The 25,694-nt window shown below is 42.9% G+C and overlaps 1 protein-coding gene across 5 annotated transcripts; it reads left to right on the top strand.

Annotated features, from left to right (window-relative positions):
* The first annotated feature begins 632 nt into the window (after window positions 1–632).
* Window positions 633–20,127, top strand: LOC143766589 (uncharacterized). 5 transcript variants are annotated; one of them, XM_077254377.1, is made up of 8 exons: window positions 633–1,018; window positions 5,696–5,852; window positions 14,431–14,580; window positions 14,710–14,889; window positions 14,972–15,095; window positions 15,179–15,276; window positions 15,475–15,565; window positions 18,334–20,127. In XM_077254377.1, the coding sequence occupies exons 3-8, from the start codon at window positions 14,503–14,505 to the stop codon at window positions 19,941–19,943; spliced, it is 2,181 nt and encodes a 726-aa protein (XP_077110492.1). In that variant the 5' UTR covers window positions 633–1,018; window positions 5,696–5,852; window positions 14,431–14,502; the 3' UTR covers window positions 19,944–20,127. The 5 variants fall into 5 exon arrangements, with proteins under 5 accessions (XP_077110492.1, XP_077110493.1, XP_077110494.1 ...); XM_077254378.1 differs by having other exon boundaries at window positions 5,696–5,877; XM_077254379.1 differs by lacking the exon at window positions 5,696–5,852 and having other exon boundaries at window positions 14,392–14,580.
* Window positions 20,128–25,694: the final 5,567 nt, after the last annotated feature.

The raw sequence follows: 25,694 nt of genomic DNA, 5'->3' as shown, positions 1-25,694 counted from the left end.
GGAGAAAATATCGGATGATGGGAGCTGAACCATAGATTAACATTGGGCCGAGTGCTATGCGATTTTTTATCGCATAGCACTCGTCCGTATTACGGTCTAGTGTGACCCCGGCCTTAGCCGGACTCTTTTGAATATAGTCTGTTAAGGCCATCCTCCCTGGAAGGGGTTAAATAAATGAGATTTCGGCATTTTATCTCCTAGTATGGAGTCGATAGCACAATCATATGCCGCCATATACCGCTCTGGCAAAAATTAAGAGACCACTGCAACATGTTCAGTTTGTCAGATTTTTCTCTTTATAGGTATATTTTTGAGTAAAATGTAAATTGTTCTTTTGTTCTGTGACCTTCTGACAACATGTCTCCGAAGTTCCAAGCAATACATTTTGTATTTTTTTCCTGACAAACAAAAATGGTCAAAATTACAAAAAAACCCCACTACTTTCAAACCTCAAATAATGCAAAGAAAACAAGTTCATAATCATTTAGAAACAACAATACTACTGTTTTAACTCAGGAAGAGTTCAGAAATCAGTATTTTGTGGAATAACCATGATTTTTAATCACAGTTTTCATCCGTCCTGGCATGCTTTCCACCAGAGGTTTTCAATGTGGTTCAGGTCTGGAGATTGGGCTGCCCATGACAGGGTTTTGATGTGGTGGTCTCTTCATTTTTGCCAGAGCTGTATTAGACGTCCGGTAACTGGTGACAATTCCCTCATGTGTGGGGCCTATTTGTCTCCAAGCAGAGAAATCACACGTTACAGTCCACACATAACACTGTGTAGAAAAGGCGGCGCGGGGTAATTGTGCCAGTAGTGAGGGCGAATAATGGCGGGAATGTCACTGACTGAGGAGAAGTTTCCATGTAGGTTCTACACTCCAGATATCATTCACTGACACCGAGGCCCCAGATCATGTGACCCCTGACTCCTCCCCTCCTGTGACCTCATCACAGGTCCTGTGCACACAGAGCAGCCTGGAGTATATATATCTGGAGTGCGGCCCTGCAGGTGGAGGTAGGTACTGGAGATTCCCCATTTCTTGGGGGGGACATTAACCCCTTCAGCGCGAAGACGCTTTTGGGGTCTCTGCGTTGTGTGAACAGTGACGTAACAGCTGTGGACAGAATGCGGCTTCGCTGGTCCCCAAGTCCTCAGACACCTGCAGGATGAGAGGACAGAAGCCCAGAGAAGTTCTCCCACAATGCGATGATTTCTCTCCTAGTTCCGCTCCAGCACAATAATGTAGATACTAGTGATGAGTGAGCGTGCTCGGCACTTGATCCAGTATCATGTGTGCTTTGGCCCCGTATGTTTCACGGCCGACAGCCAATAAACATAGTTACATGGGTTGAATAACGACCTAGGTCCATCAAGATCCAGCTTTCTCCACCAATTGTTCATTTTGTCACTAATTTAACTGTATCCCACAGTGTTACTTGTACTGAGGAAATCATCCAGCCATTTTTTAAAAGCTGTTACAGTGTCTGCCGTGCTAGGTGCGTTACTCTACATTTATCAATAATAAACTTCATTTGATCTTATCCAGATCATTTTTTACTATTGTAATTTCAAGGTCAGATTTTAGTATCCTACTGTCACAGGGTCCTTCTCCGGTACCACACAATCAACAGAGCAAGAGAGTAGTCAACAATTCCAAGACCTTTATTTAGGCAAAACACAAAAGGTCTATATATACTATCCATCACACAAAGGATAAAATATTCCAGAACACGAATGCATTTCAGTAAAGGTACCTTCACACTAAACGACATAACAACGATAGCGATCCGTGACGTTGCAGCGTCCTGGATAGCGATATCGTTGTGTTTGACACGCAGCAGCGATCTGGATCCTGCTGTGATATCGCTGGTCATTGCAGAAAGTCCAAAACTATATTTGGTCGTCAGATCGGCATGCATCGTTGTGTTTGACCGCAAAAGCAACGATGCCAGCGATGTTTTACAATAGTAACCAGGGTAAATATCGGGTTACTAAGCGCAGGGCCGCGCTTAGTAACCCGATATTTACCCTGGTTACCATTGTAAAAGTAAAAAAAAAAACACTACATACTCACCCACTGATGTCTGTCACGTCCACCGGCGTCCGCGCTGCTGCTCAGAGCTTACTGCACTGTGTCAGCGCCGGCTGGCCGGAAAGCAGAGCACAGCGGTGACGTCTTTCCGGCTGGCGCTTACACAGTGCAGAGAAGCACAGCGCCGGGGGACAGACACCGGAATGTAAGTATGTAGTGTTTGTTTTTTTTACGTTTTTACGCTGGTACCCAGGGTAAACATCGGGTTACTAAGCGCGGCCCTGCGCTTAGTAACCCGATGTTTACCCTGGTTACCAGGGGACTTCGCATAGTTGGTCGCTGGAGAGCTGTCTGTGTGACAGCTCTCCAGCGACCACACAGCGACGCTGCAGCGATCAGCATCGTTGTCGATATCGCTGCAGCGTCGCTTAGTGTGAAGGTACCTTAACAGGATAAAAGTCCAACAATCCAGCACAGAGGATAACAATCCATATTCCCTTCTTTCTCTCTGATATGCTCTTCACATCATGGTTCCACATCAGACTGATCTCTGTGTCTCACCTCCCTGATATTTACAAATTTCCCCCCTCATTCACAGCCAGGCCAGGAGGGGGAAGGTCCCAGGGGCTCATTGTTTCAACAAGCTAGGTCAACATGTCATTAGCATATTAGCAAACAACACTATTCACTGACCCTGTGGAGAGATAACAATACAGAAGTGTGGGGAGAATATCAGATGGCAAATAACAACTCATCCTACAACATAGTAACATAGTTAGTAAGGCCGAAAAAAGACATTTGTCCATCCAGTTCAGCCTATATTCCATCATAATAAATCCCCAGATCTACGTCCTTCTACAGAACCTAATAATTGTATGATACAATATTGTTCTGCTCCAGGAAGACATCCAGGCCTCTCTTGAACCCCTCGACTGAGTTCGCCATCACCACCTCCTCAGGCAAGCAATTCCAAGATACAGTAAAGGCCCCGTCTCACATAGCGATTTACCAACGATCACGACCAGCGATATGACCTGGCCGTGATCGTTGGTAAGTCGTTGTGTGGTCGCTGGGGAGCTGTCACACAGACAGCTCTCTCCAGCGACCAAAGATCAGGGGAACGACTTCGGCATCGTTGAAACTGTCTTCAACGATGCCGAAGTCCCCCTGCAGCACCCGGGTAACCAGGGTAAACATCGGGTTACTAAGTGCAGGGCCGCGCTTAGTAACCCGATGTTTACCCTGGTTACCAGCGTAAATGTAAAAAAAAATAAAACCAGTACATACTCACCATCTGATGTCCGTCAGGTCCCTTGCCGTCTACTTCCTGCTCTGACTGACTGCCGCCGTACAGTGAGAGCAGAGCGCAGCGGTGACGTCACTGCTGTGCTGTGCTCTCACTGTACGGCCGGATCTCAGTCAGAGCAGGAAGCAGACGGCAAGGGACCTGACGGACATCAGATGGTGAGTATGTACTGTTTGTTTTTTTTTACATTTACGCTGGTAACCAGGGTAAACATCGGGTTACTAAGCGCGGCCCTGCGCTTAGTAACCCGATGTTTACCCTGGTTACCAGTGAAGACATCGCTGGATCGGTGTCACACACACCGATTCAGCGATGTCAGCGGGACCTCAACGACCAAAAAAAGGTCCAGGCCATTCCGACACGACCAGCGATCTCACAGCAGGGGCCTGATCGCTGGTACGTGTCACACATAGCGAGATCGCTACTGAGGTCGCTGTTGCGTCACAAAACTTGTGACTCAGCAGCGATCTCGCTAGCGATCTCGCTATGTGAGACGGGGCCTTAACACCATGATAATCAGTAAAATAGAAATGTACACAAAAATGATACCTACATAACATATCACACCATCACACCTACATAGTTTGGTGTCGTCAGCAAAGACTGACACTTTACTCTCAATCCCATCTGCAAGGTCATTAATGAAGAGGTTAAAAAGAATTGATCCTAGCGCAGATCCACTGCTGACTATATCCTATTTAGAGAACGTACCATTTATGATAATAACTCTTAGTTTCCTGTCATTTAGCCAATTCCTTACCCATCTGCATATAGTTCCCCCAGTCCTTGCTTCTGTAGCTTCAGTATAAGGCTGTTATGTGGTACAGAATTAAATGTCTTTGCAAAGTCCAGATAAATCACATCATTACCAACATCCAGATTGGCACTCACCTCATAGAAATACAACATGTTAGTTAGACAAGACTTATCTTTCATGAGACCATGCTGGTTGTCAGATATATTATTCTCTGCAATATATCTCTGCAGGTCATCTCTTATGATGCCCTAAACATTTTTGCAGACTATTGATGTCAGACTTACCAGGCGGTAGTTACCTGGATCCACCTTCTTACCTTTCTTAAATATCAGTACCACATCAGCCATCTTCCAATGTTCAAATTGCTCAGACACATGAGTACTTCTTTTTGTGTTTATCTATTATTTCAGATGGTGAAATTGAATTTTTGCCTTGTTGAAGGATAACTGAAACAGACGGTTCATTTTTGAACATGGATGAAAAGTGCCTGTTTAATATCTCCGCCTTTTGTTTGTCTTCTATAACAATTATCTTGTTATTATCATTTTTAAGGGGCCGAAATTATCTTTTTTTCCCCTTGGCATTGATTAGTGTAGAGACACGGGGGGTCAGCGGTGCTCTGGTTCGCGAGCCGAAACTACATGGACTAGGGATCATCCTAACGAACGCCCATTCTCCTTTTACCATGGGCGTAATACTACTCAGACAGCACAGAGTGAGGGTAAAAGAGTGTGGCAATAATTTATTTAACCACAAAACAGGCAAATAATACATAGAATAGTCCCAGCAAAATACTCAATATAGTGCACATTACAGAGTCTCACCTTTCCGCTGACTCGCCAGGATAAGAGCAGCTGTTACTTCAGAGCTTCCAGGGCCGACGACCCCACCTGTGGCACGTACACAGGGGAGGTAATGACAAGCTTAGGAAGATGAATGAGCGTGTTAATGTGGATATAATCTGTGCTGCTGAGTAGATGTAGGTCCAGGCGTATTTCACATAAAGAGAGGTGGTTTATTCAACGTGTTTCGAAGTCTAAGCGACTAGGATACTGTCTTATATATAAAAATTTCAAATAACGGCGCCATTGGCATCACCTGACAAACAGACAATGTCAGAGTTCACAGATACAGCACATGACATATTCAAGAATTGATGTATATTTGAGTAAAGTATTTAAGCATTGAAATTTCATGGTATTAACCAAATTTTCCTATTCCATAGTGCAAAGATGAAAAAAGAAAAATTTGGATAATACCATGAAATTTCAATGTTTAAATATTTGCTTGTCAGGTGATCTCATTGGTGCCGTTATTTGAAATTTTGTATATATAAGACAGTATCCTACTTCTGACTCTGTATTCGCATGGTATTTCCTGATGGAAGAAGTCGCTTAGACTTCGAAATGCGCTGAATAAACCACCTTTACAATAGTTAGCAAGGCCGAAGAAAGACATTTCGTCAGAATAAATCCCCAAAAATAACTCTATTATAAACCAATAATACTAGAAATATATTGCACAGGGGATATGGCAGCCAATTCCCATAAGAAGAATCCTGGAAACACAGAATTAGAAATGATTCTTTCTTCGCAGTTTCTATAGGACTTAATACATTCCTGATTCCGGAGAGTAATAGAAATACGGCAGAAAACAGAGGAAGAAAGTTCAGAGAAGAAGCTTCATAGAAAGACATTGAAGTTACAGACGCCATTTAACCCTTTCTGGGAAAGTGATTCCAGCACTTCACCAGGTAAATCCCATGAGAACTGTAGCAGGTAAAGACCCCAATATCCACAGGTGTCCCTTCTAATTGGGGGGAAACTGTCACCCCTAATAATCCTCAGACAGTTCTGACAAACACAGAAAAGTGCCCCTTTATAGAGGTGACAGAAAGTCTGTTTAGTCACTTTAGCTTCATAGTATCAGAGCTTACAAAAGAAAAATAACCCCCGTAAAACTGGAATACTTTATTAGATAATGCACTAAAACCAAAAAACCCTATCAAAAAGTCAGTATTTCCAGGGGAGAAAAATATATGTAATATAATCCCCCGTATTAGTTTATAAATACTGGTAAGATACCACACCCACAATATTATTTGAATATCCAATAGAAAGTGATATAACACTAGTGACCAATAATAGCTGTAAGGGTGTATATATATATATGTGCACTATCCCTCACAGCTACACAAAAACCCTAGAGAATGATACTACCTAGATGCGGAGGTTGGCACCCTAAGAAGAATAACGAGAATGGCGCCCCCGCTCGTACGATGACTATCCCTGGTCTCCTACTGTCTCCCTATAAGGGATAGAATTGGAAACAGAAGGCCAGGTGGCTGGTAATAACGTGTGACACTATATGATACCAGCTATACAGCATTTCAGGCCGAACCCCCAACATGTGATGTAAGGTTAAAGGATAGTTGTACTGACTAAAATATCACCAAATAGAACACAAAGAAAACAAATAACATCGGTATATAACCAGCACAAGCCTGGGTTGGTTAATAATATAGTCTAGAGGATACATATAAAATATGCAACCAACACTGTCAGAGACTGACTGATAATCACTAAAAAATACTCATACCACATGATACATAACAAAACACAACACGCCACCACATACACCTGGAAATAGATTGTCATAAACTGATAAGGTCAGCCAAATGAGAAATGCAGTTTTAGAACAAGAGATACATTTATGATAGTAATAGTATACTCATCTATTGCACTAGTAATCCTCAGCCGATCATTCATCCAGGAATAGTGGCTCACAAAGTGACTCAGGGCGAGCAAAATCTCCAAAACACCTCTCGACGCGTTTCCCCCACATGCCTGGGTTCATCAGGAGAGTACAGATAACAACATGGCAGTATATAGGTATACAAAAAGATAGGGCTGCAGTGATTTACCTGTGGGTACGGCTTAAATAGATAAGCTCACAGCAAGGAAAGAAAGGACTTCCTGTTTGGCGATTAAAACATAACCGTCACTTAGATCATACCATAGTCATGATAGCGCCAGGTAAAACCCCATAAGACGCCATGATAGTGAAGTCCAAAATGGACCCACACAGAAATGAAGAGCGCTGACACACTCTAGCGGTAAATAGACCAGAAATACGGGGCAAAACCATGAATCACAGCGCATGCGCCGAAAAATAGAGAAAAAGCCCGCAATGGACAACAGAGCGCAAGCGCACCCAGTACACCCTATCAAGGGAAGATATCAACCAGCGTTTCAGCGCCACAGCCAAGGGGACAACGCATGCGCAAAAAGTATAAGGGCTATTAAGGCAGCGAATAAAAAGACACCCTGACAAATACAGATAAAGAAGGCACATGCACTGAATCATAGGTATGCTACCATATTAAAAGGGGCAGTATAATACATGCCTCAATGAGAAACTATACAAGATAAATAAATAAACAAAGATATATGCAATATTAAATATGCGATACGGCCAAAACAGGTAAGTAACCAGATACTAAAGAAGAATCGTATAGTGATACAGTAATAATAATATAATAATATCACCATCCCATAACCCTGCAAAAAAAAACCCAATCCAAACCACAAGTACCTGCAAAATAAATAAATGATATAATATGATAAACAAACATAGATAAGTGATACAGTACGGGTAATATAACCCGATTGAGAAAAGTGGCTAGTAACAATGGATTACCGAATCAAAGAAAACAGCAGTAATTTTGCTGCTCATTTAAGCCATTCGGTACAAAAGTTCGCAGCCTAAAAATCCATTGACACTCCTTTTGAAGGAGTAACTTGTCCAAATTACCACCTCGTGGGTTACGCCGCACGACCTCAAGGACACAAAAGGAAATTGCTCTGTTGTCATTCAAATGGACTAATCTGACGTGTTTCGCTATCGGTGTATCCCGGTTATGTTTAATGTCACCCAGGTGTTCACCAATGCGTCTCCGCAGCTCTCTTTTAGTTTTACCAACGTAATTAAGTGGACACAAACAGGTCGCCATATACACCACTCCCTCCGATTTACAATTAGCGAAATCTCTCATATAGTAGATTTTGTCTGATGTGGTACTCTTGAAGGTTTTCTCCTTTCTAACCCATGAACAAAATTTACAACCCCCACACCTAAAGGTGCCACAGGGTTTGTGGTCCAGCCAGGTGCCAGATGCTTTAGGACGATCATAGAAGCTGTGAACCAATCGATCCTTGATGGACCTACCCTTTTTGTATGTAATTTTAGGGGTGGATGGAACAAAGTCCTTGAGATCAGGATCAGCCCTAAGGATCCCCCAATGCTTCTTTAGAATGTTTTGTACCACACATGATTTGTTGTCAAACATGCCAATAATTCTCGGGATTTCGGGTGTATCCACCTTAGGTGGTGGATGAAGTAAATCATGACGGGCACAACCAGCTGCATGCCTCCATGCCCCTTCAAGGACCAGCCCAGGGTACCCTCTCTGACCAAATCTACACCTCAGGTCACGGGCCTGTTCCATGAACTCATGGTTATCAGAACAGTTTCTCCTTATGCGTAAAAATTGGCCTTTGGGGATACCTTTACGCAAGGTACCTGGATGGAAACTATCCCATCTGAGGAGACCATTAGTGGATGTTGGTTTCCTAAAAGTTCTGGTGGACAGTCCACCCCTCTCATCCTTCCTTACGTTAAGGTCAAGAAAGTTGATGGACTCCTCCTGTATCTCCGATGTGAACCTCATGTTGATTTTATTATCATTAATGCACCAAATAAATTGATCAAACTCATCAATAGTGCCTGACCATAATATGAACACATCGTCGATAAGTCTCGACCAAAACAAAATCTTAGGGAACCACCAGGCTTCTTCCACAAAAATAATGGTCTCCTCCCACCAGCCCAGGAAGAGGTTGGCATACGATGGGGCACAGGAACTCCCCAAAAAAAGGAAACAGTTATGATTTAAAATAAATGCCATGAGTTCAACCACGAACTTGTTATGTGGGATACACTGGGTGGCCCGAGTATTAAGGAAAAATTCCATCCCTCTGATGCCTGCCTCGTGGGGAATATTACTGTACAACGCTTCAACATCAATGGACGCTAAATAAGTATTAGTACCAATGTCAATATCCTCAAGTTTAGTAAGTAAATCCAAAGTGTCCCTCAAATATGAGGGCAATGAGATCACAAATGGACGGAGAATTTTATCTATGTAAATCCCCACATTCTGTCCCACAGAGCCAACCCCTGACACTATAGGGCGACCCTTAAGGGGCACAAGCCCCTTATGTATCTTTGGGAGACAGTAAAAGGCAGGCACCAGAGGGAGGGAAGGGGAAAGAAATTCAAATTCGTCTTTGGTTATCAACCTGAGGTCCAGGCCTCTAACAAGGATATCCATTAACGTGTCCATATATAATGGAGTTGGGTCCTTACTCAAAATTTCATATGTCTCTCTATCGTTTAGTACCAATTGACACATAGACATATACTGGTCATGATTCATTATAACCATATTGCCCCCCTTATCGGAGGGCTTGATTACAATATCTTTATTTTTCTCCAGTTCAGTTAGAGCCTCCATTTCTGACCTAGTGAGGTTAGACAACGGATCATTACCCCTATCATTTGGGTTTATCCTCAAAAGATCTTCCTCTACAACCTTGAGGAAAATGTAAATAGAATCCAATCCCCCCGCCGGGGGTACTCTGGTACTTTTACGTTTAAGGGACGTGAAAGGACCCAACCCATCATCACGTTCATTGTCCCTCAGTAAATCAGTCAAAACATCAACAGCTTCAAGGTCCTCGGCCGAGATACCCAAATTTTCACACCTTTCCCTATCCTTATCAAGATAAAACTTGTGCCACTTGAGTTTACGTGCGAACAGATTGATATCTTTAACCCAACAGAATACATCAAATTTAGTTGTGGGAACGAAATTAAGGCCTTTATATAACACATTACATTCCTCATATGATAGTTTATAATTGCTAAGATTCACAACTTGACTGGACCCCACAGGAACTAGACCATTCTGTTTCTCAGTGGATACCCGAGTGGGGCCCTCTGCTCCAAAAAAGGAGAGGAGGGTAAGGACGATGAAGGTCCAGGTACCGGCAACGACAAAGATGGATCGCTCACCATAACAGTTGGATTGTTTGTTTGGAAACCTCCTTGCATTTGCATACCCATATTGGTGGGCCCCATAGGGGCATTCATATATGTATTGTGACCTTGCCATCTATGTCTCTGTCCTCTACCCCGTGTCCTCCCCCTCTGTCTCCACCTACTCCTCGAGTTCGATCTCTCCCTATCAGAGTTGTCTGTTTCTGATGATGAAATCTGAGTCCGATTATCACGTTGAGGATTCAAAAAATTATATGCCCTGTTTTCTTTAAACTCAGTAAAGTCCCTCGTAAATTGGAAGTGCTTCCTATCCCTAATATTCGCCTGAAACTTCTCCACAGAGGTTTGTAACAATGACTCCCTCCTTGTGAATTCAGGATCAGACTTAAATACCAAGGCTTTTTCTATGAGTTCTCCCAGGATTTTTAGGCTGCGAACTCTTGTACCGAATGGCTTAAATGAGCAGCAAAATTACTGCGGTTTTCTTTGATTCGGTAATCCATTATTACTAGCCACTTTTCTCAATCGGGTTATATTACCCGTATTGTATCACTTATCTATGTTTGTTTATCATATTATATCATTTATTTATTTTGCAGGTACTTGTGGTTTGGATTGGGTTTTTTTTTGCAGGGTTATGGAATGGTGATATTATTATATTATTATTACTGTATCACTATACAAATCTTCTTTAGTATCTGGTTACTTACCTGTTTTGGCTGTATCGCATATTTAATATTGCATATATCTTTGTTTATTTATTCATCTTGTATAGTTTCTCATTGAGGCATGTATTACACTGCCCCGGTTAATATGGTAGCATACCTATGATTCAGTGCATGTGCCTTCTTTATCTGTATTTGTCAGGGTGTCTTTTTATTCGCTGCCTTAATAGCCCTTATACTTTTTGCGCATGCGTTGTCCCCTTGGCTGTGGCGCTGAAACGCTGGTTGATATCTTCCCTTGATAGGGTGTACTGGGTGCGCTTGCGCTCTGTTGTCCATTGCGGGCTTTTTATCTATTTTTCGGCGCATGCGCTGTGATTCATGGTTTTGCCCCGTATTTCCGGTCTATTTACCGCTACAGTGTGTCAGCGCTCTTCATTTCTGTGTGGGTCCATTTTGGACTTCACTATCATGGCGTCTTATGGGGTTTTACCTGGCGCTATCATGACTATGGTATGATCTAAGTGACGGTTATGTTTTAATCACCAAACAGGAAGTCCTTTCTTTCCTTGCTGTGAGCTTATCTATTTAAGCCGTACCCACAGGTAAATCACTGCAGCCCTATCTTTTTGTATACCTATATACTGCCATGTTGTTATCTGTACTCTCCTGATGAACCCAGGCATGTGGGGGAAACGCGTCGAGAGGTGTTTTGGAGATTTTGCTCGCCCTGAGTCACTTTGTGAGCCACTATTCCTGGATGAATGATCGGCTGGGGATTACTAGTGCAATAGATGAGTATAATATTACTATCATAAATGTATCTCTTGTTCCAAAACTGCATTTCTCATTTGGCTGACCTTATCAGTTTATGACAATCTATTTCCAGGTGTATGTGGTGGCGTGTTGTGTTTTGTTATGTATCATGTGGTATGAGTATTTTTTAGTGATTATCAGTCAGTCTCTGACAGTGTTGGTTGCATATTTTATATGTATCCTCTAGACTATATTATTAACCAACCCAGGCTTGTGCTGGTTATATACCGATGTTATTTGTTTTCTTTGTGTTCTATTTGGTGATATTTTAGTCAGTACAACTATCCTTTAACCTTACATCACATGTTGGGGGTTGGGCCTGAAATGCTGTATAGCTGGTATCATATAGTGTCACACGTTATTACCAGCCACCTGGCCTTCTGTTTCCAATTCTATCCCTTATAGGGAGACAGTAGGAGACCAGGGATAGTCATCGTATGAGCGGGGGCGCCATTCTCGTTATTCTTCTTAGGGTGCCAACCTCCGCATCTAGGTAGTATCATTCTCTAGGGTTTTTGTGTAGCTGTGAGGGATAGTGCACATATTTATATACACCCTTACAGCTATTATTGGTCACTAGTGTTATATCACTTTTTCTATTGGATATTCAAATAATATTGTGGGTGTGGTATCTTACCAGTATTTATAAACTAATACGGGGGATTATATTATATATATTTTTCTCCCCTGGAAATACTGACTTTTTGATAGGGTTTTTTGGTTTTAGTGCATTATCTAATAAAGTATTCCAGTTTTACGGGGGTTATTTTTCTTTTGTAAGCTCTTTTGTCCTCCCCTCGGCAATATATTTTTTGAACAGTAAGCCCTTCATAGTATCAGCTCTAATCCAATGGTGAGAGAGCGATTTACCCTGAAGAGTCACAGATTGTGGGGTTGTTATATAATGTTATATTTAGGGGGTTTTGTGTTGTCTCCTTATAAGAATCACAATGGTTTTGTTCCTTTTCCGCTGACAGATACAAACGACCCAACTATGAAAGACTGGAACCAAGGAAACCTGTATTAAGGTACCTTCACACTCAGCAACTTTGCAACGAGAACGACAATGATCCGTGACGTTGCAGCGTCCTGGATAGTGATCTCGTTGTGTTTGACACGCAGCAGCGATCTGGATCCCGCTGTGCCATCGCTGGTCAGAGCTAGAAGTCCAGAACTTTATTTCGTCGTCAGGTCGGCGTGTATCGTCATGTTTGACATCAAAAGCAACGATGTCAGCAACGTTTTACATGGAGCTAACAACCTGCGAGAACGATAAGTGAGTCTCCGTTACGTCACTGGATCGCTCCTGCATCGTTCTGGAGTTGCTGTGTTTGACGTCTCTACAGCGATTTAAACAGCGATGCTCCAGTGATCGGCTCGTTGTCTATATGGCTGCAGCGTCGCTGAGTGTGACGGTACCTTTACTCTCATAGTACCGTGCCCCTTTCTTGGCCCCCAGACACAGTATAATGTTCCCACAGTATCCCCCACACATTATGATAGTACAAGATGTCCCACACAATATTCTTCCAACCAAACCACTAGATAATAAATCCTCACTTATCCCATTTTTGATACAGTACAGTGCCAGTTTCTTGGCCCCCCCACACACAGTATAATTTTTCCACAGTACCTGCATCCCCAATTTTTTAGGGTATTTTTCATGTAATACAAAGAAGCCTACAAAAAAAATCTAAAAAAACCTAATATAAAGAGAAAATAAAACTGTGTACATGGAGATATTGACGTCAAACAACTCCTGTCTTGTTGTTCTTACAAACAAGCTTTTATAAAAGCCCCAAACTTCTGTGTCTGAATCAGACATGAGATGTAACATGATAGAAGATTACAGTACGGGGAAGATGGGAAACAGTCATATAGACGGCTGGTGGTGATGGAGTAAGTGACGGACTTTGGCCAAATATGTTCCTAGAGCCGTAGTAGAAGATGAAGATGTCGTCCTCATCATGAAGTAGTTATTTCTCCTGTCACGTGTAATGAATATCTCCTGCAGTATTACTAATGCCAATTCCAGTGTCGGTAAATGAGACGAGAATTAGCGTTATGGAAGATGAGTCTATGAGGAACGTATTCAGCTGCCGACTCCGAGGAAGAAACTGCTTGTTGTCTGTTGCCTAAATACATAGGTTTTATTAGTAGACGTCAGGGAAGAACGCCGTATGTTGTAAAATAATAAAAAATACCATTGCTGCTTGGGTCCCCCGCCAGTCTCTGTATTTCCTAGTCATTCCCAACGAACTTGTGATTCCTACAGCCAATCAGTTGCTGAAGCAGTAAGAAACATAGCCAGTCATTGGGAGCATGAAGATGTCTTAGCCAGCAATTCAACTTATGTTCCAGTCCATAAAAGACTAGAGAATACAACATCTACAACCTGCAGTAACCACCGATCGACCAAACCGCTGCATGACCAGCTCTATCCTTACCTACTGTATTCTCACCCATCCCTTGTAGATTGTGAGCCTTCACGGGCAGGGTCCTCTCTCCTACTGTACCAGTTATGACTTGTATTGTTCAAGATTATTGTACTTGTTTTTATTATGTATACCCCTCCTCACTTGTAAAGCGCCATGGAATAAATGGCGCTATAACAATAAATAATAATAATCTACATGTTCTATCTCCTCATGTGTTTCCCTTATTATCTCCAGTAATTGTATTATTTCACAGGATTTTTATGATGTTACATCGGCTCATCTTCTCATTCAGGTTCCTACAATATCAGATCCTCTCAGTGAAGATCATCTATATAAGACAATTTTCCTGAATTACCCATCAAGAATGGATATGGACAGAGACAAGATGGGGGAGAGGATATTACACCTCACCCTAGAGATCCTCTTCCGGCTTACTGGAGAGGTGAGAGATTCTGATGACGTCACATTACCTCATTCTTATCTATGAGAATAACAGATGGACAGAACTGGAGAGGTGAGGACTCTGGAAATGTCTGTAGTGAAATTTATTAATGTGTCTCTCCATAACCAGAATTACACAGTAGTGAAGAAGACCTCTAGTGAGTGCTGTCAGGACCCTGTGTCTGAGGGATGGGGAAGACCCATGAGTCCAGTCCTAAGGCCTCCGTGTAACCCCCTGGTTTATGAGGATATCAATGACCAGAAGATCCTAGAACTCGCCTGCAAGATGATTGAGCTGATGACTGGAGAGGTGACTCTGCTGGGAATGTTGGAACATTATACAGTAATGCTATGAAGGGATCAGGGGATGACGGTATCATTGTATGTGTCAGGTTCCTGTAAGGTGTCAGGATGTCGCTGTCTATTTCTCCATGGAGGAGTGGGAGTATTTAGAGGGACACAAAGATGTATACAAGGAAATCATGATGGAGATTCCTCAACCCCTAACATCACCAGGTAATAGACAGGACTAAATGCACACAGCCTATAATTATCTGTATGTAAACAATGAATTCAGCCCTTGTATGTGTTTCCTTCAGATCTATCCAGTAAGAGGACAACACCAGAGAGATGTCCCCATCCTCTTCTTCCAGAGGACTGTAAACAAGAAGATCCCAATGTTCCTCAGTATCATCAGGTAGATGGAGAGAAGGTGTCATGAGATCTCCCCTATGATGTGTAGATGGCTGTGAAGGTCTTGTGCTCAGCTTTCTTTTATCCACCAATATTATATGTTTTATACTTGTGTAATGAGAACGGTGGGGATGGCAGGATTAGAGCTGACCATAGATGTGACTTCTCCATCTGTGTGTGACTTTTACAATATTTGTTTCAGGGTGAAGATCTGACCCCTATTAATACTGCAGAGACCTATGTGATGGGTGATAAGCGGTGTAAAGAGGAGATTCCCACATATGACTACCCAGGTGAGTAGAAACTACTAAATGCAGAGAAGTCACAGATTCTTCTCAGTCACCAGCTGTGGCTGCTTTATCGATAGTCTGTTCTGGTCGTATCACAATCGTATGATCTCCATTTTGCCTATAGACCACAACATTCTGCTCTATTTGGAAATATTGAAATTACTTTGTGAAATTAAATCCTTTTCTATAGAACTTATAACCTGGAGTATCCACCTACCCCCCTGTGATTAGTAGTCACTGACCATTACCTGCCCAGATCTGTAAACTACAAAGCCAAATAACGTAGAATGTGCTAACAAGTAAGAAAATCACTTGAAGAAAAATATTATAATGGGCCTGTAAGAGAAAGCGGAGGGTAATGATGCTGCTGGATTCCTAGAATCCTGATATCTTATTGGATGAATTTACCTTCTCCTCTTCTGTGCTGCTGAATGTTCTCATATGGTCCCTACAAGACCAGGTCCAGTCTTTCTGGCCAAACTTTGCTTTAATGAGCAACAACATTAAATGTGCAGTCACGGCCAAGTGTGAATTTCTGTACAATAACAACAGAGTTTCCCTTTATCATGACTTTTCAATTTCTTTAAAACCAACTAACTTCAAGGAGGATTATGATAAACTACACACAAAATATTACACTTGTCCCATGATATATCTCTAAGCTGTACATGGCTGATGGCTGTAAAATACATTTATTTATGCCTGCAGAAGATGTTGGCATGGCTCGAGCCTTGGTTTCATGGATTCACTCCACGTCATAAATTTCAATTTGTTTTCAATCCTAAACAATTCAGATTACTGCACAATCTCTCCTGAAATGGGGAGCACTAATACTTTCTCTTCTCTTACCTTTGACTATCTAATATTTCTTCTTGAAACTCATCTGACAGAAAATTATGATAATTTAGATTGCCAAGAACCACCAATCCCCATACTGTAACTGCTCCAGAGAGGTTTCACCTCTGATCACTCATTTTTTACTAATGAAGTTTGTTGAGTTTGATCATTTCAGTAGATGTGTTATTGTCTATAGTCACAGATTTTGACTACAGTAATTAGTTCCCAAAATATCCAGTTCCTGCAGCCAGTTTTATGTTTCTAATCAGGGTCCATTTTTCAAATCTGACGTGTGTCACTTCATGTGGTGATAATTTTAGAATTCTTCACAAAATATAAGCCCAAATTTTTTCACTTTCACAAAGGGTAATATCAAACAGACCTCACACATTATTTTACAACTTCTCTTGTATCTGACAATTCCCTATATATGGTTGTACATTACTGTCTGGGCACATTTCAGGGTTGAGAAGGGAAAGCGTGCCATTTAGCTATTTGAATCCAGATCTTACTGGAATAGCTTGCAGACACAATGTATTAGGAGCAGTGTTTGTGGCCACCTATCAGCTCAAAAGATGGCCACCACAAACAGGCTTGGCGCTATCTACTCCATCTTCCTGATCCCAGGGATTGTCTTTCTCATTACCCTTTAACACCTCTACATGGATCTGGACTTACATAGAGACCCACCTGGCTTGGCCCACAGTGTTGCCTGCTGTTCGGTGGTGTGAAATGGGAAGAACAATAGTCAGGTAGCTGGGTCAGAACCAGTAAGGCAGAGAAAATACAAAATCAGAAGACATAAGAGTAGTCAGCAAACAGGCCTGGATCACAACAGGAAACAGATACATAAGCTATGATTGAAAATAGAGGAATGAACCAGAGAAGAACAAGGCTGTATCTGGCAGCTTCCTTCAATATGCTTCGAGCTTTCATAGAATATGGTGCTAACCAATTGGCTGTATAAGGGAGTGGATTACTTCAGCTGGACAACACATACACCCATACTGCCAGACTAGAAGGTACTACTTGTCCCAGGCCCCCTTGTCTTAGTGGCTGAATCGAGCCTTTGTGATCCAGAGCTTCTGGTACCAACGTCTACTCCATTTCTAGCCCGGACAGCCATATGAATAAGGACACGCCTGCTGACATCATAGGGGCAGATCCTAGAAGAGATGTGACACACCATCTGCAGAAGCCCTAATATGAGAAAATTTCAGAAAATCAGAGCTGTAGGAATCCCCATAAAAAGACTCCATTTTGGAAATTATAACCCTCAGAGAACTAATCTATTGGAATAGTGGCAATTTTTTATTCCATAGGCAATTTCTGGAAATTAGCACACAGTGGATGTAGGAGAAAAAAAATGGCAAATGTGCCATTACCCGACACATAGTGCCCTGATTGTGCTCCAGGAGACACACACACTGTAAATTAAGTGGGTTCTTCTCACTATAGTAATGCCAAATACATTTGGTTTGGGCATACTGAAAGGCTCAGAGGTGAGGGGGAAATTTGACTTTGGGAGAGTGGTTATTGCTGGATTGGTTAAGGAAGCCATGTTAATTTTTAAGAGCCTTTGAGCCACTAATAATGTGGAAACCTCCTGTTTTTCCACTGACAGATGATGGACCTGAGCGGGGACTTGTTTTTTGTTAGATGAATAAAAGTTTTATTGGTATTAGGTCTGTCAACATAATGTTTCTGTGCGGCTTTTTGTTCCATATTTTGGAGGCAGAATGAACAAACAGTTGAACACCGCTCCACTGGTTCATCCTATGATATTTTCTATTAGACTGTGAGCTGTCATTGTCTTGGTGAAGAATTCAATGTTTTTGCATAACTTGCCATTTTTAGAGACAGTTGAAGTAGAAATGGTAAATGTCATTCAAGATATTTTATTCAAAAATAATAACTGGTTTATATCTTGGCAGATGACTGTACCAGGAGATCAGAGGAACAGCTGACATCTTTAATTATTAGATCAGATGATTTTGAGATCCCACTGGATACAATTGAAGTTAATGCCATTACTCCAGATATACCATCATCCTTTCACAGCAAAGAATTATCATCTGATCCTTTGAAACAGGTCCTGTGTTCTGATTCATTGGCGACAGCTAAGGAAAATCAGAGTCACAAAATAAGCATTAAAAATGGAAAAACTCCTAAATCAAAGAAGCCATTTTCATGTCCAGAATATGGAAACAGTTTTCCCATCGAAAAGTCTTTTCTTAAACATCCAAAAATTCACACAGTGGAGAAAAGATTTTCTTGTTCCAAGTGTGGAAAATGTTTTAAAGATAAATCCCATCTTGTTAGACACCAAAGAAGTCACACAGGGGAGAAGCCTTTTTCCTGTCCAGAATGTGGGAAATGTTTTAACCAGAAATGTAATTTTGTTATACACCAGAGAACCCACACAGGGGAGAAGCCTTTTTCTTGTTCAGAATGTGGGAAATGTTTTAACCAGAAATGTAATTTTGTTATACACCAGAGAACCCACACAGGGGAGAAGCCTTTTTCTTGTTCAGAATGTGGGAAATGTTATAAGGACAAATCAGCTTTGGTTACGCACCAGAGAAACCACAAAGGGGAGAAGCCTTTTTCCTGTCCAGAATGTGGGAAATGTTATAAGCAGAAATCAGCTTTGGTTACGCACCAGAGAAACCACACAGGGGAGAAGCCTTTTTCCTGTCCAGAATGTGGGAAATGTTATAAGCAGAAATCAGCTTTGGTTATGCACCAGAGAACCCACACAGGGGAGAAGCCTTTTTCCTGTTCAGAATGTGGGAAATGTTATCAGCAGAAATCAGCTTTGGTTACGCACCAGATAACCCACACAGGGGAGAAGCCTTTTTCCTGTCCAGAATGTGGGAAATGTTTTAACCAGAAATGTAATTTTGTTATACACCAGAGAACCCACACAGGGGAGAAGCCTTTTTCCTGTCCAGAATGTGGGAAATGTTATAAGCAGAAATCAGCTTTGGTTACGCACCAGAGAACCCACACAGGGGAGAAGCCTTTTTCTTGTTCAGAATGTGGGAAATGTTATAAGGACAAATCAGCTTTGGTTACGCACCAGAGAAACCACACAGGGGAGAAGCCTTTTTCCTGTCCAGAATGTGGGAAATGTTATAAGCAGAAATCAGCTTTGGTTACGCACCAGAGAAACCACACAGGGGAGAAGCCTTTTTCCTGTCCAGAATGTGGGAAATGTTATAAGCAGAAATCAGCTTTGGTTATGCACCAGAGAACCCACACAGGGGAGAAGCCTTTTTCCTGTTCAGAATGTGGGAAATGTTATCAGCAGAAATCAGCTTTGGTTACGCACCAGATAACCCACACAGGGGAGAAGCCTTTTTCCTGTTCAGAATGTGGGAAATGTTATAAGCAGAAATCAGCTTTGGTTACGCACCAGAGAACCCACACAGGGGTGAAACCTTTTTCCTGTTCAGAATGTGGCAAATGTTTTAATCAGAAATCAGTTTTGGTTAAGCACCAGAGAAGTCACACAGGAGAGAAGCCTTTTTCATGTTCATAATGTAGGAAATGTTTTACACTAAAATCAACTCTTTAACATCAGAGAAATCACAAAGGATTCATGTTAAGAATGTTGGAAATGTTTTAACTGAAAATTGTATTTCTTAAAGGGGTTGTCCATTACTAGGACAACACTTTGTCATCCCTCATGTTTGTCCTCTTTCAAATAAAAACACTCATACTCATTTTGCATGCCTGCGCTGTTCAAGGGTCTTAGCAGTCACGTTCCCGGGGCTCATGTGAGGTTGTTACATAACACAAGCCCAGCGCGGAATAAGCACTGGCTTCACTGTTCCTGCAGGCCACATGTATGTTTTTTACTTTTTACAAATACTGGATTAAATAAGACAACATTTGATTTTTTATGGAAATCAACTGGTGCTCTTTTTTTCTTTTTTGCCTGCATTTACAAGTGGACTCCAGTGACATTGAACCTGGCACCCGTGGTCCTGTGATACTCCTCTGGTGAGCACTGTGAAAATCCTTTTTCCCGTTTTCCCATGCTGATTGATTCACTGTTCCTGCCTTCGGATGTATTTAACATCAAAAGGAAGCCAAGGCTGCAGCTGCTCTCTGGCTTACTCTTATTGTTTGATGTGTCCAAAGAGTGAAGATAGTGAACCAAGTTTAAGAATGCACTTGCTTTCAAAAAGCATTTGGAATTCTACTAGTCTTTTCCCTATGTTTTCTATTATCTTTAAATACATTTTCCCTGCATGTTTCAACCAAGAAAGAAAAAAAGAATATATATTTTAACTTTCAAAAAATAAAGATTTCATAACTTTAAACATGTCTTGGAATTGTAGAGTAGAAGCTGGATAAATCTTTTCCATTCCAGTGAGAAGGGTTTGTCCAAGTAGTGGATATCCCCTTTAAACATCAAAAATCTCACACAGAGAGAAACCATTATCATACCTACAGTAGAGTGTGAAAAATAAATTACTAGAAAATCATATTTTGTTGACCATCAAAAATAACTCAGATGGGGCGTGGCTAAGACACTGAAGAGAGCAGATGTGCAGCACTGAGCTCTCCCCGTCGTTTTCACAAACATCGGGTTCCTGCCTAGTAAACGGCAGGTTATTGTCTCAGTGTGGCTGGAGGAGACACCAGGGAGCCGACAGGAAGGATTTGAGTTAGCACTTGTCCCGCAAAACGGCACACATGCAGAGCTGAGGCAGCGGCTCGCTGTATGCGCTCGGAGTCGACAGACATCTGCTATGCACGGTCAGTGACTCACCTGCAGGTCGATTCCCGGGTGAGTTGAAGGCATCGAGGGGGCTGAGGAGAGCGCCTGTGGGCTGGGTGCTGAGGCCTTGGTCCCCTGGAGACGTGGGACCGCTGGTGGCAGGAACTGACCTGAGGTGCGGGGGCCATCTTGGGATTTCTCTGGTACGTGGAGAAGACATTGAAGTTGGAGGAGAGACACGACGAGGAGGCAGGCAGGAGATCCTGAGACAGCTGTGGAAGATAGCTGGCTAGCTGCAGCAGAAGTACGGGGGTTTACAGACTAAGGTAAACAACTTCCCCTCTTCCCCCTTCCCTCATTGTTTGGAGTGATTTCCTGGGGCAAGCTGGAGACACTTGGCCAGTGTGATAAAACTCTATGCACTTGCAGGCTGCAGGGCGCTGATGCCATCTAGTGCTCTGTTTGAGAATTGCACCCATTGCACATAATTATGCAGCTACATTGAGTAGGAACATGACTTTGTAACCCTCTTACTATTAATATCCGAACCTCTAACGCTATCCTATCAATTCATACTGAATAACCAGTCATAAGACTTATTCTCATAGTGCATACATAATTTGGGGAAAGCATTAGGAGTCCTAATAAATCACAATCTGCAGCTGTCAAGCTGAGGAGCTACGCCAGGGGAAAGAATTTGATGACAATTCAGAAACCTTTAAATAAATTGTCTCAAGGAGAGACATCAATGTCACAAGAACCAGAGGATATGGATTCAGAGCCCACTCTGAAACAGGAATCCGCACAACTGCTAACTGCCATTCAAAGCAGCACAGCTTCCCTGACTGGGAAAATTGAAGAAGTTAAAACTGATTTGGGACTCCTCCGCAATGACATGTCAAATCTGGGAAAGAAAGTTCAACAGGTGGAGGACAGAATCTCGAATCTGGAGGACCAAATGGTGCTCTGGCCAGAGCGTATCCGAGTGACAGAACATAAAATGGAAATGTGCTTACAAAGAAATTATGACTTTGTGGAAAAATGGATACGTGATCTATTTCTGGGAGCCACCTTCTCTGCTGCATATGGGGTGGAGAGGACACACCGGGTGGTTTCCGGATTTTTCAGCTGATTTGTAGAAACGGAGAGCTTCATTTATATCAACTAAGAGACGCCTGAAAAGTTCCAATGTGATTTATTCAATGGCGTACCCAGCCAGGCTAATGGTGGTAGATGGTGAGAGGGTAATTTTCTTTCGGAATCCAGCGGAAGCAGAGTGAATTTCCGGGAGACAAAGGCGCCAGAGATAGTAATGAAAATCCATATTAATCTGAAGAGTTTATTGTATTAACACTGAATTTTAGATGGAGACTTTTAACCTGATACCAGCACGTTACTGTTTAAAAATTATTTGATGATAGTTATATCTGCATCTGTGTGCGGATATTAGAGTGACCAATTGAAATATCTCTCTGATTATTGGAATAGAGTCTATTCTTACATCGACTTGTTGAAATGTTAATAAACTGGTTAACTAAAAGATGTTTTACCTCCCCTGAATATATTAGCCAACAGTGTATAGGGAAGGGGTGGGATTCATGTTCTGATTTGATACCTCCCCAAGTTAATACTTTTAGGAAAGACAGATGGAGATTATTAAGAATCCGAAATGGGATGGCGGCAAGATAGCACCAGCAGAAATGGGTATCGTCTTGATCCCTGGCCCAAAAACTCAGTTGCCCTCTAGGTTCACCAAAAACTGGGTTGGTCAGACCAACAATTCTGTAGAAGCCTTTTATAATTTTTTTTTTAAGAGGTATGCATTGAATATAATTGTTATTAGTGGTTCAGATAGAAAATAAAATAAGCATTTTCTTATGCCTATACTTAAGTTTTGGAAACTTTATAGGCATATCCAGTTGTATTTCTATGGCCAATATTTGTCAATGGTTGACTGTAAGCATTGTACCTATACTTCATCGTCCAAGAGAGGTTGCAAATAAAAATGTAAACACTTTGGAAGGGAATAGTATCCTATATCAAAATTCAATATGGAGTCTTTATGGCATCACTTAAATTCCTTTCATGGAAAATTAGGTGGCTGGGAAATGCCAGAAAATGGAATATGGTATTCCCCAGGTACGTAAATCGCAGGCACAGATAATATGCCTTCAGAAAACCCACTTAACACCAGACTCTATATCCAAAATGAATAAACCTTGGATACAATGGCAAAAACACGCCACACACTTCCTATTCTAGAGGGGTAGTCACTATTGTGCATAAGTCACTCATATGGTTGGTTCAATTGGTAAAAAAAGACCTGGAGGGTAGATTTATTTTTATATACTGTAAGGAGCAAATGGCCGTGTAATCAATGGGAAGGTATGTGTCACAGGGATTGCTGCTCCTGTGATCTAACCCGGAGTATTTAACTTTAGTGCACGTGAGCACTTAGATGTTGTTTAGTGCTCCTGGGACTGGGTGGCGGGTAGCTGTGAGAGATAGGCGGGTCTGGCTACCCACATACCTCACCTGTGGGTATGGTTACAGCCTACATAATGAAGGCTGTTGTTTGCACATGGTCTGTGTCTTGGGAGATAGAAGGCCTCCTGTGTGTGTGGCTCCAGACCGAGCCTGCCTGCTGGACATTACACCAGCCTGTGTTCCCACAGGCCTGAGGGATCAGAGACCCAGGCTAAGTGCATTTTGTGTTGTTTTGCATGCTCTGAAGGCCGTTTACCTTTTGTTGTGCTTAGGGGTTCATGAAGCAAATAAACCCGCACGGATTTTCTTTTAAAGAAACGTACCTCATGTCTTCCTCCTGCTGCATCTGAGTAGCTACGATCTCTACAATTGCTGCTACACTGCGGCATCGGTCCAGGAGGTACCTGGGAGGATTTCAGCAGGTGCTTGCTGTGGATCGGTGGGTCCACGAACTCCAGGTGGCTTGTTTTGGATCGGCAGGTCCATGAACTCCCGGCGGCTTGCTGTGGATTGGCTGGTCCATGAAATCTGCAGAGCAGAACCTGGCAGAGCTGTGCAGAGAGGTGCAGAGCCTTGTGGAACCATGCAGAGCAATGCAGAGAGGCGCAGAACTTTACAGAGCAGTGCAGAGCCTCGCTTTGCGGAGCCATGCAGAGCCTTGCGGAGCAGTGCAGATGCAGCGCCCCAGAGACCTGGTCGTTGCAGTAACGTCGCTCTGCCACTAAGGGGAGTGATGGTACGTCTGATTGCACTAAAGGAGTTCACCTGACCAGGTATCACAGTCACACATTACACTTCACACTCTGGCCACCAGGGGGAGCCAAGGGTTCTATGTATTAGGCCACTCCTCACACTTGGGTAAAACTGGGGGCTGGATAGGAAGTTAGGGAGAAGCTGACTGGGTTTTGCCCAGGCAACACCTAGTGAGAGAAGAGGTTGCTTGGGAAGATTCATGGGGGGTCCCTGTCAAGGGTGGGATCCTGACAGTGACCTAGCGAACAGGACAGATAGTTACGGATCCGTGCCTGCTCAACATTGCGGCGGCATCCTAAGAAAGGACAAGAAGCAAGGTTTATTGTGGAGAAGTGAGAAACGAGATCACAGCAAAAAGGCGGGAGAACCATCTGGGGGACGGAGAGAAAGAACATAAGAAACATACACGACAGTTGTGAGGACTATCCCGAGGTTCTCAGCAGGGAAGTACTACAACACCCAGGCACTAGTAGGTAGGCACTGATTTCCACCTGCAAAGGGAACTCTGGATGTGCCTTCAGACCGGCCGGTCTCAGCCAGGCCTGTTAGCAGTGCTCTGGATTGCGGATCCCGAAGCCTTCAGTAAAGAGGTAAAGAGACTGCAACCCTGTGTCCTCGTTATTTCAACGCACCACCACCTTTAATTGGACGCCCCTTAGCAGGGTCATGGACTGGGTCAGGCCACCGTGACAACCCCAAGACCGAGACAGAGAGGCCCGGTACCGAGTACCCCAGGGCCCTGCATCTGGGAGCGCTCCAAACTTGGCGTCACGAACAGGATCTACTTAAGCCTGAAGAATCAGGTCATGTGTGCCTTGGAACTGTGATTGAATTGTGCTTGAACCGTGATTTATTGCAAAGACTGTGTATTGCTATTGCCGCCAAAAGTTCCCGCCAAAACCGCCGCCATTACAGCGCCAAGAGGAGCGCAGGAGAAGAAGAAGGCCGTGGAGCGGGCGTACACAAGCTGAAGAACTCGAAAGACAATGGCCGCCCAGTCTAAATATTATTGTGTCCTGAGGACGTATCCGTCAGCAGCTGAAACCCGCCCCCTGATCTTCTATGGGGGGCGGAGACCGAAGAAACAAAACTATGACTCAGATGAGGTGGGACTGAAGACCAGAGAATTCCTGTGGAAAAGAATGGCCCCGCACCGGCCCCCGTCACCGGAGGACTATGCCGACATGCCCCTGCTGGAGGAATGGGAGCTGCCGGGGGGGCATCCCATGCCTGAATGGTCCCCAGTCCGTACGCCTCCCTCAGGAGAGTGGAGTGGCACTGGAGGAGTTACCTCAAGCATAAGTTCTCAGTGCCGCGACCCCC

This window comes from Ranitomeya variabilis, chromosome 4, assembly GCF_051348905.1.
Source record: "Ranitomeya variabilis isolate aRanVar5 chromosome 4, aRanVar5.hap1, whole genome shotgun sequence".
NCBI lineage: Eukaryota > Metazoa > Chordata > Amphibia > Anura > Dendrobatidae > Ranitomeya > Ranitomeya variabilis.
Note: the sequence above shows the minus strand (reverse complement) of the source record. Positions and strands in the feature narration are given on the sequence as shown.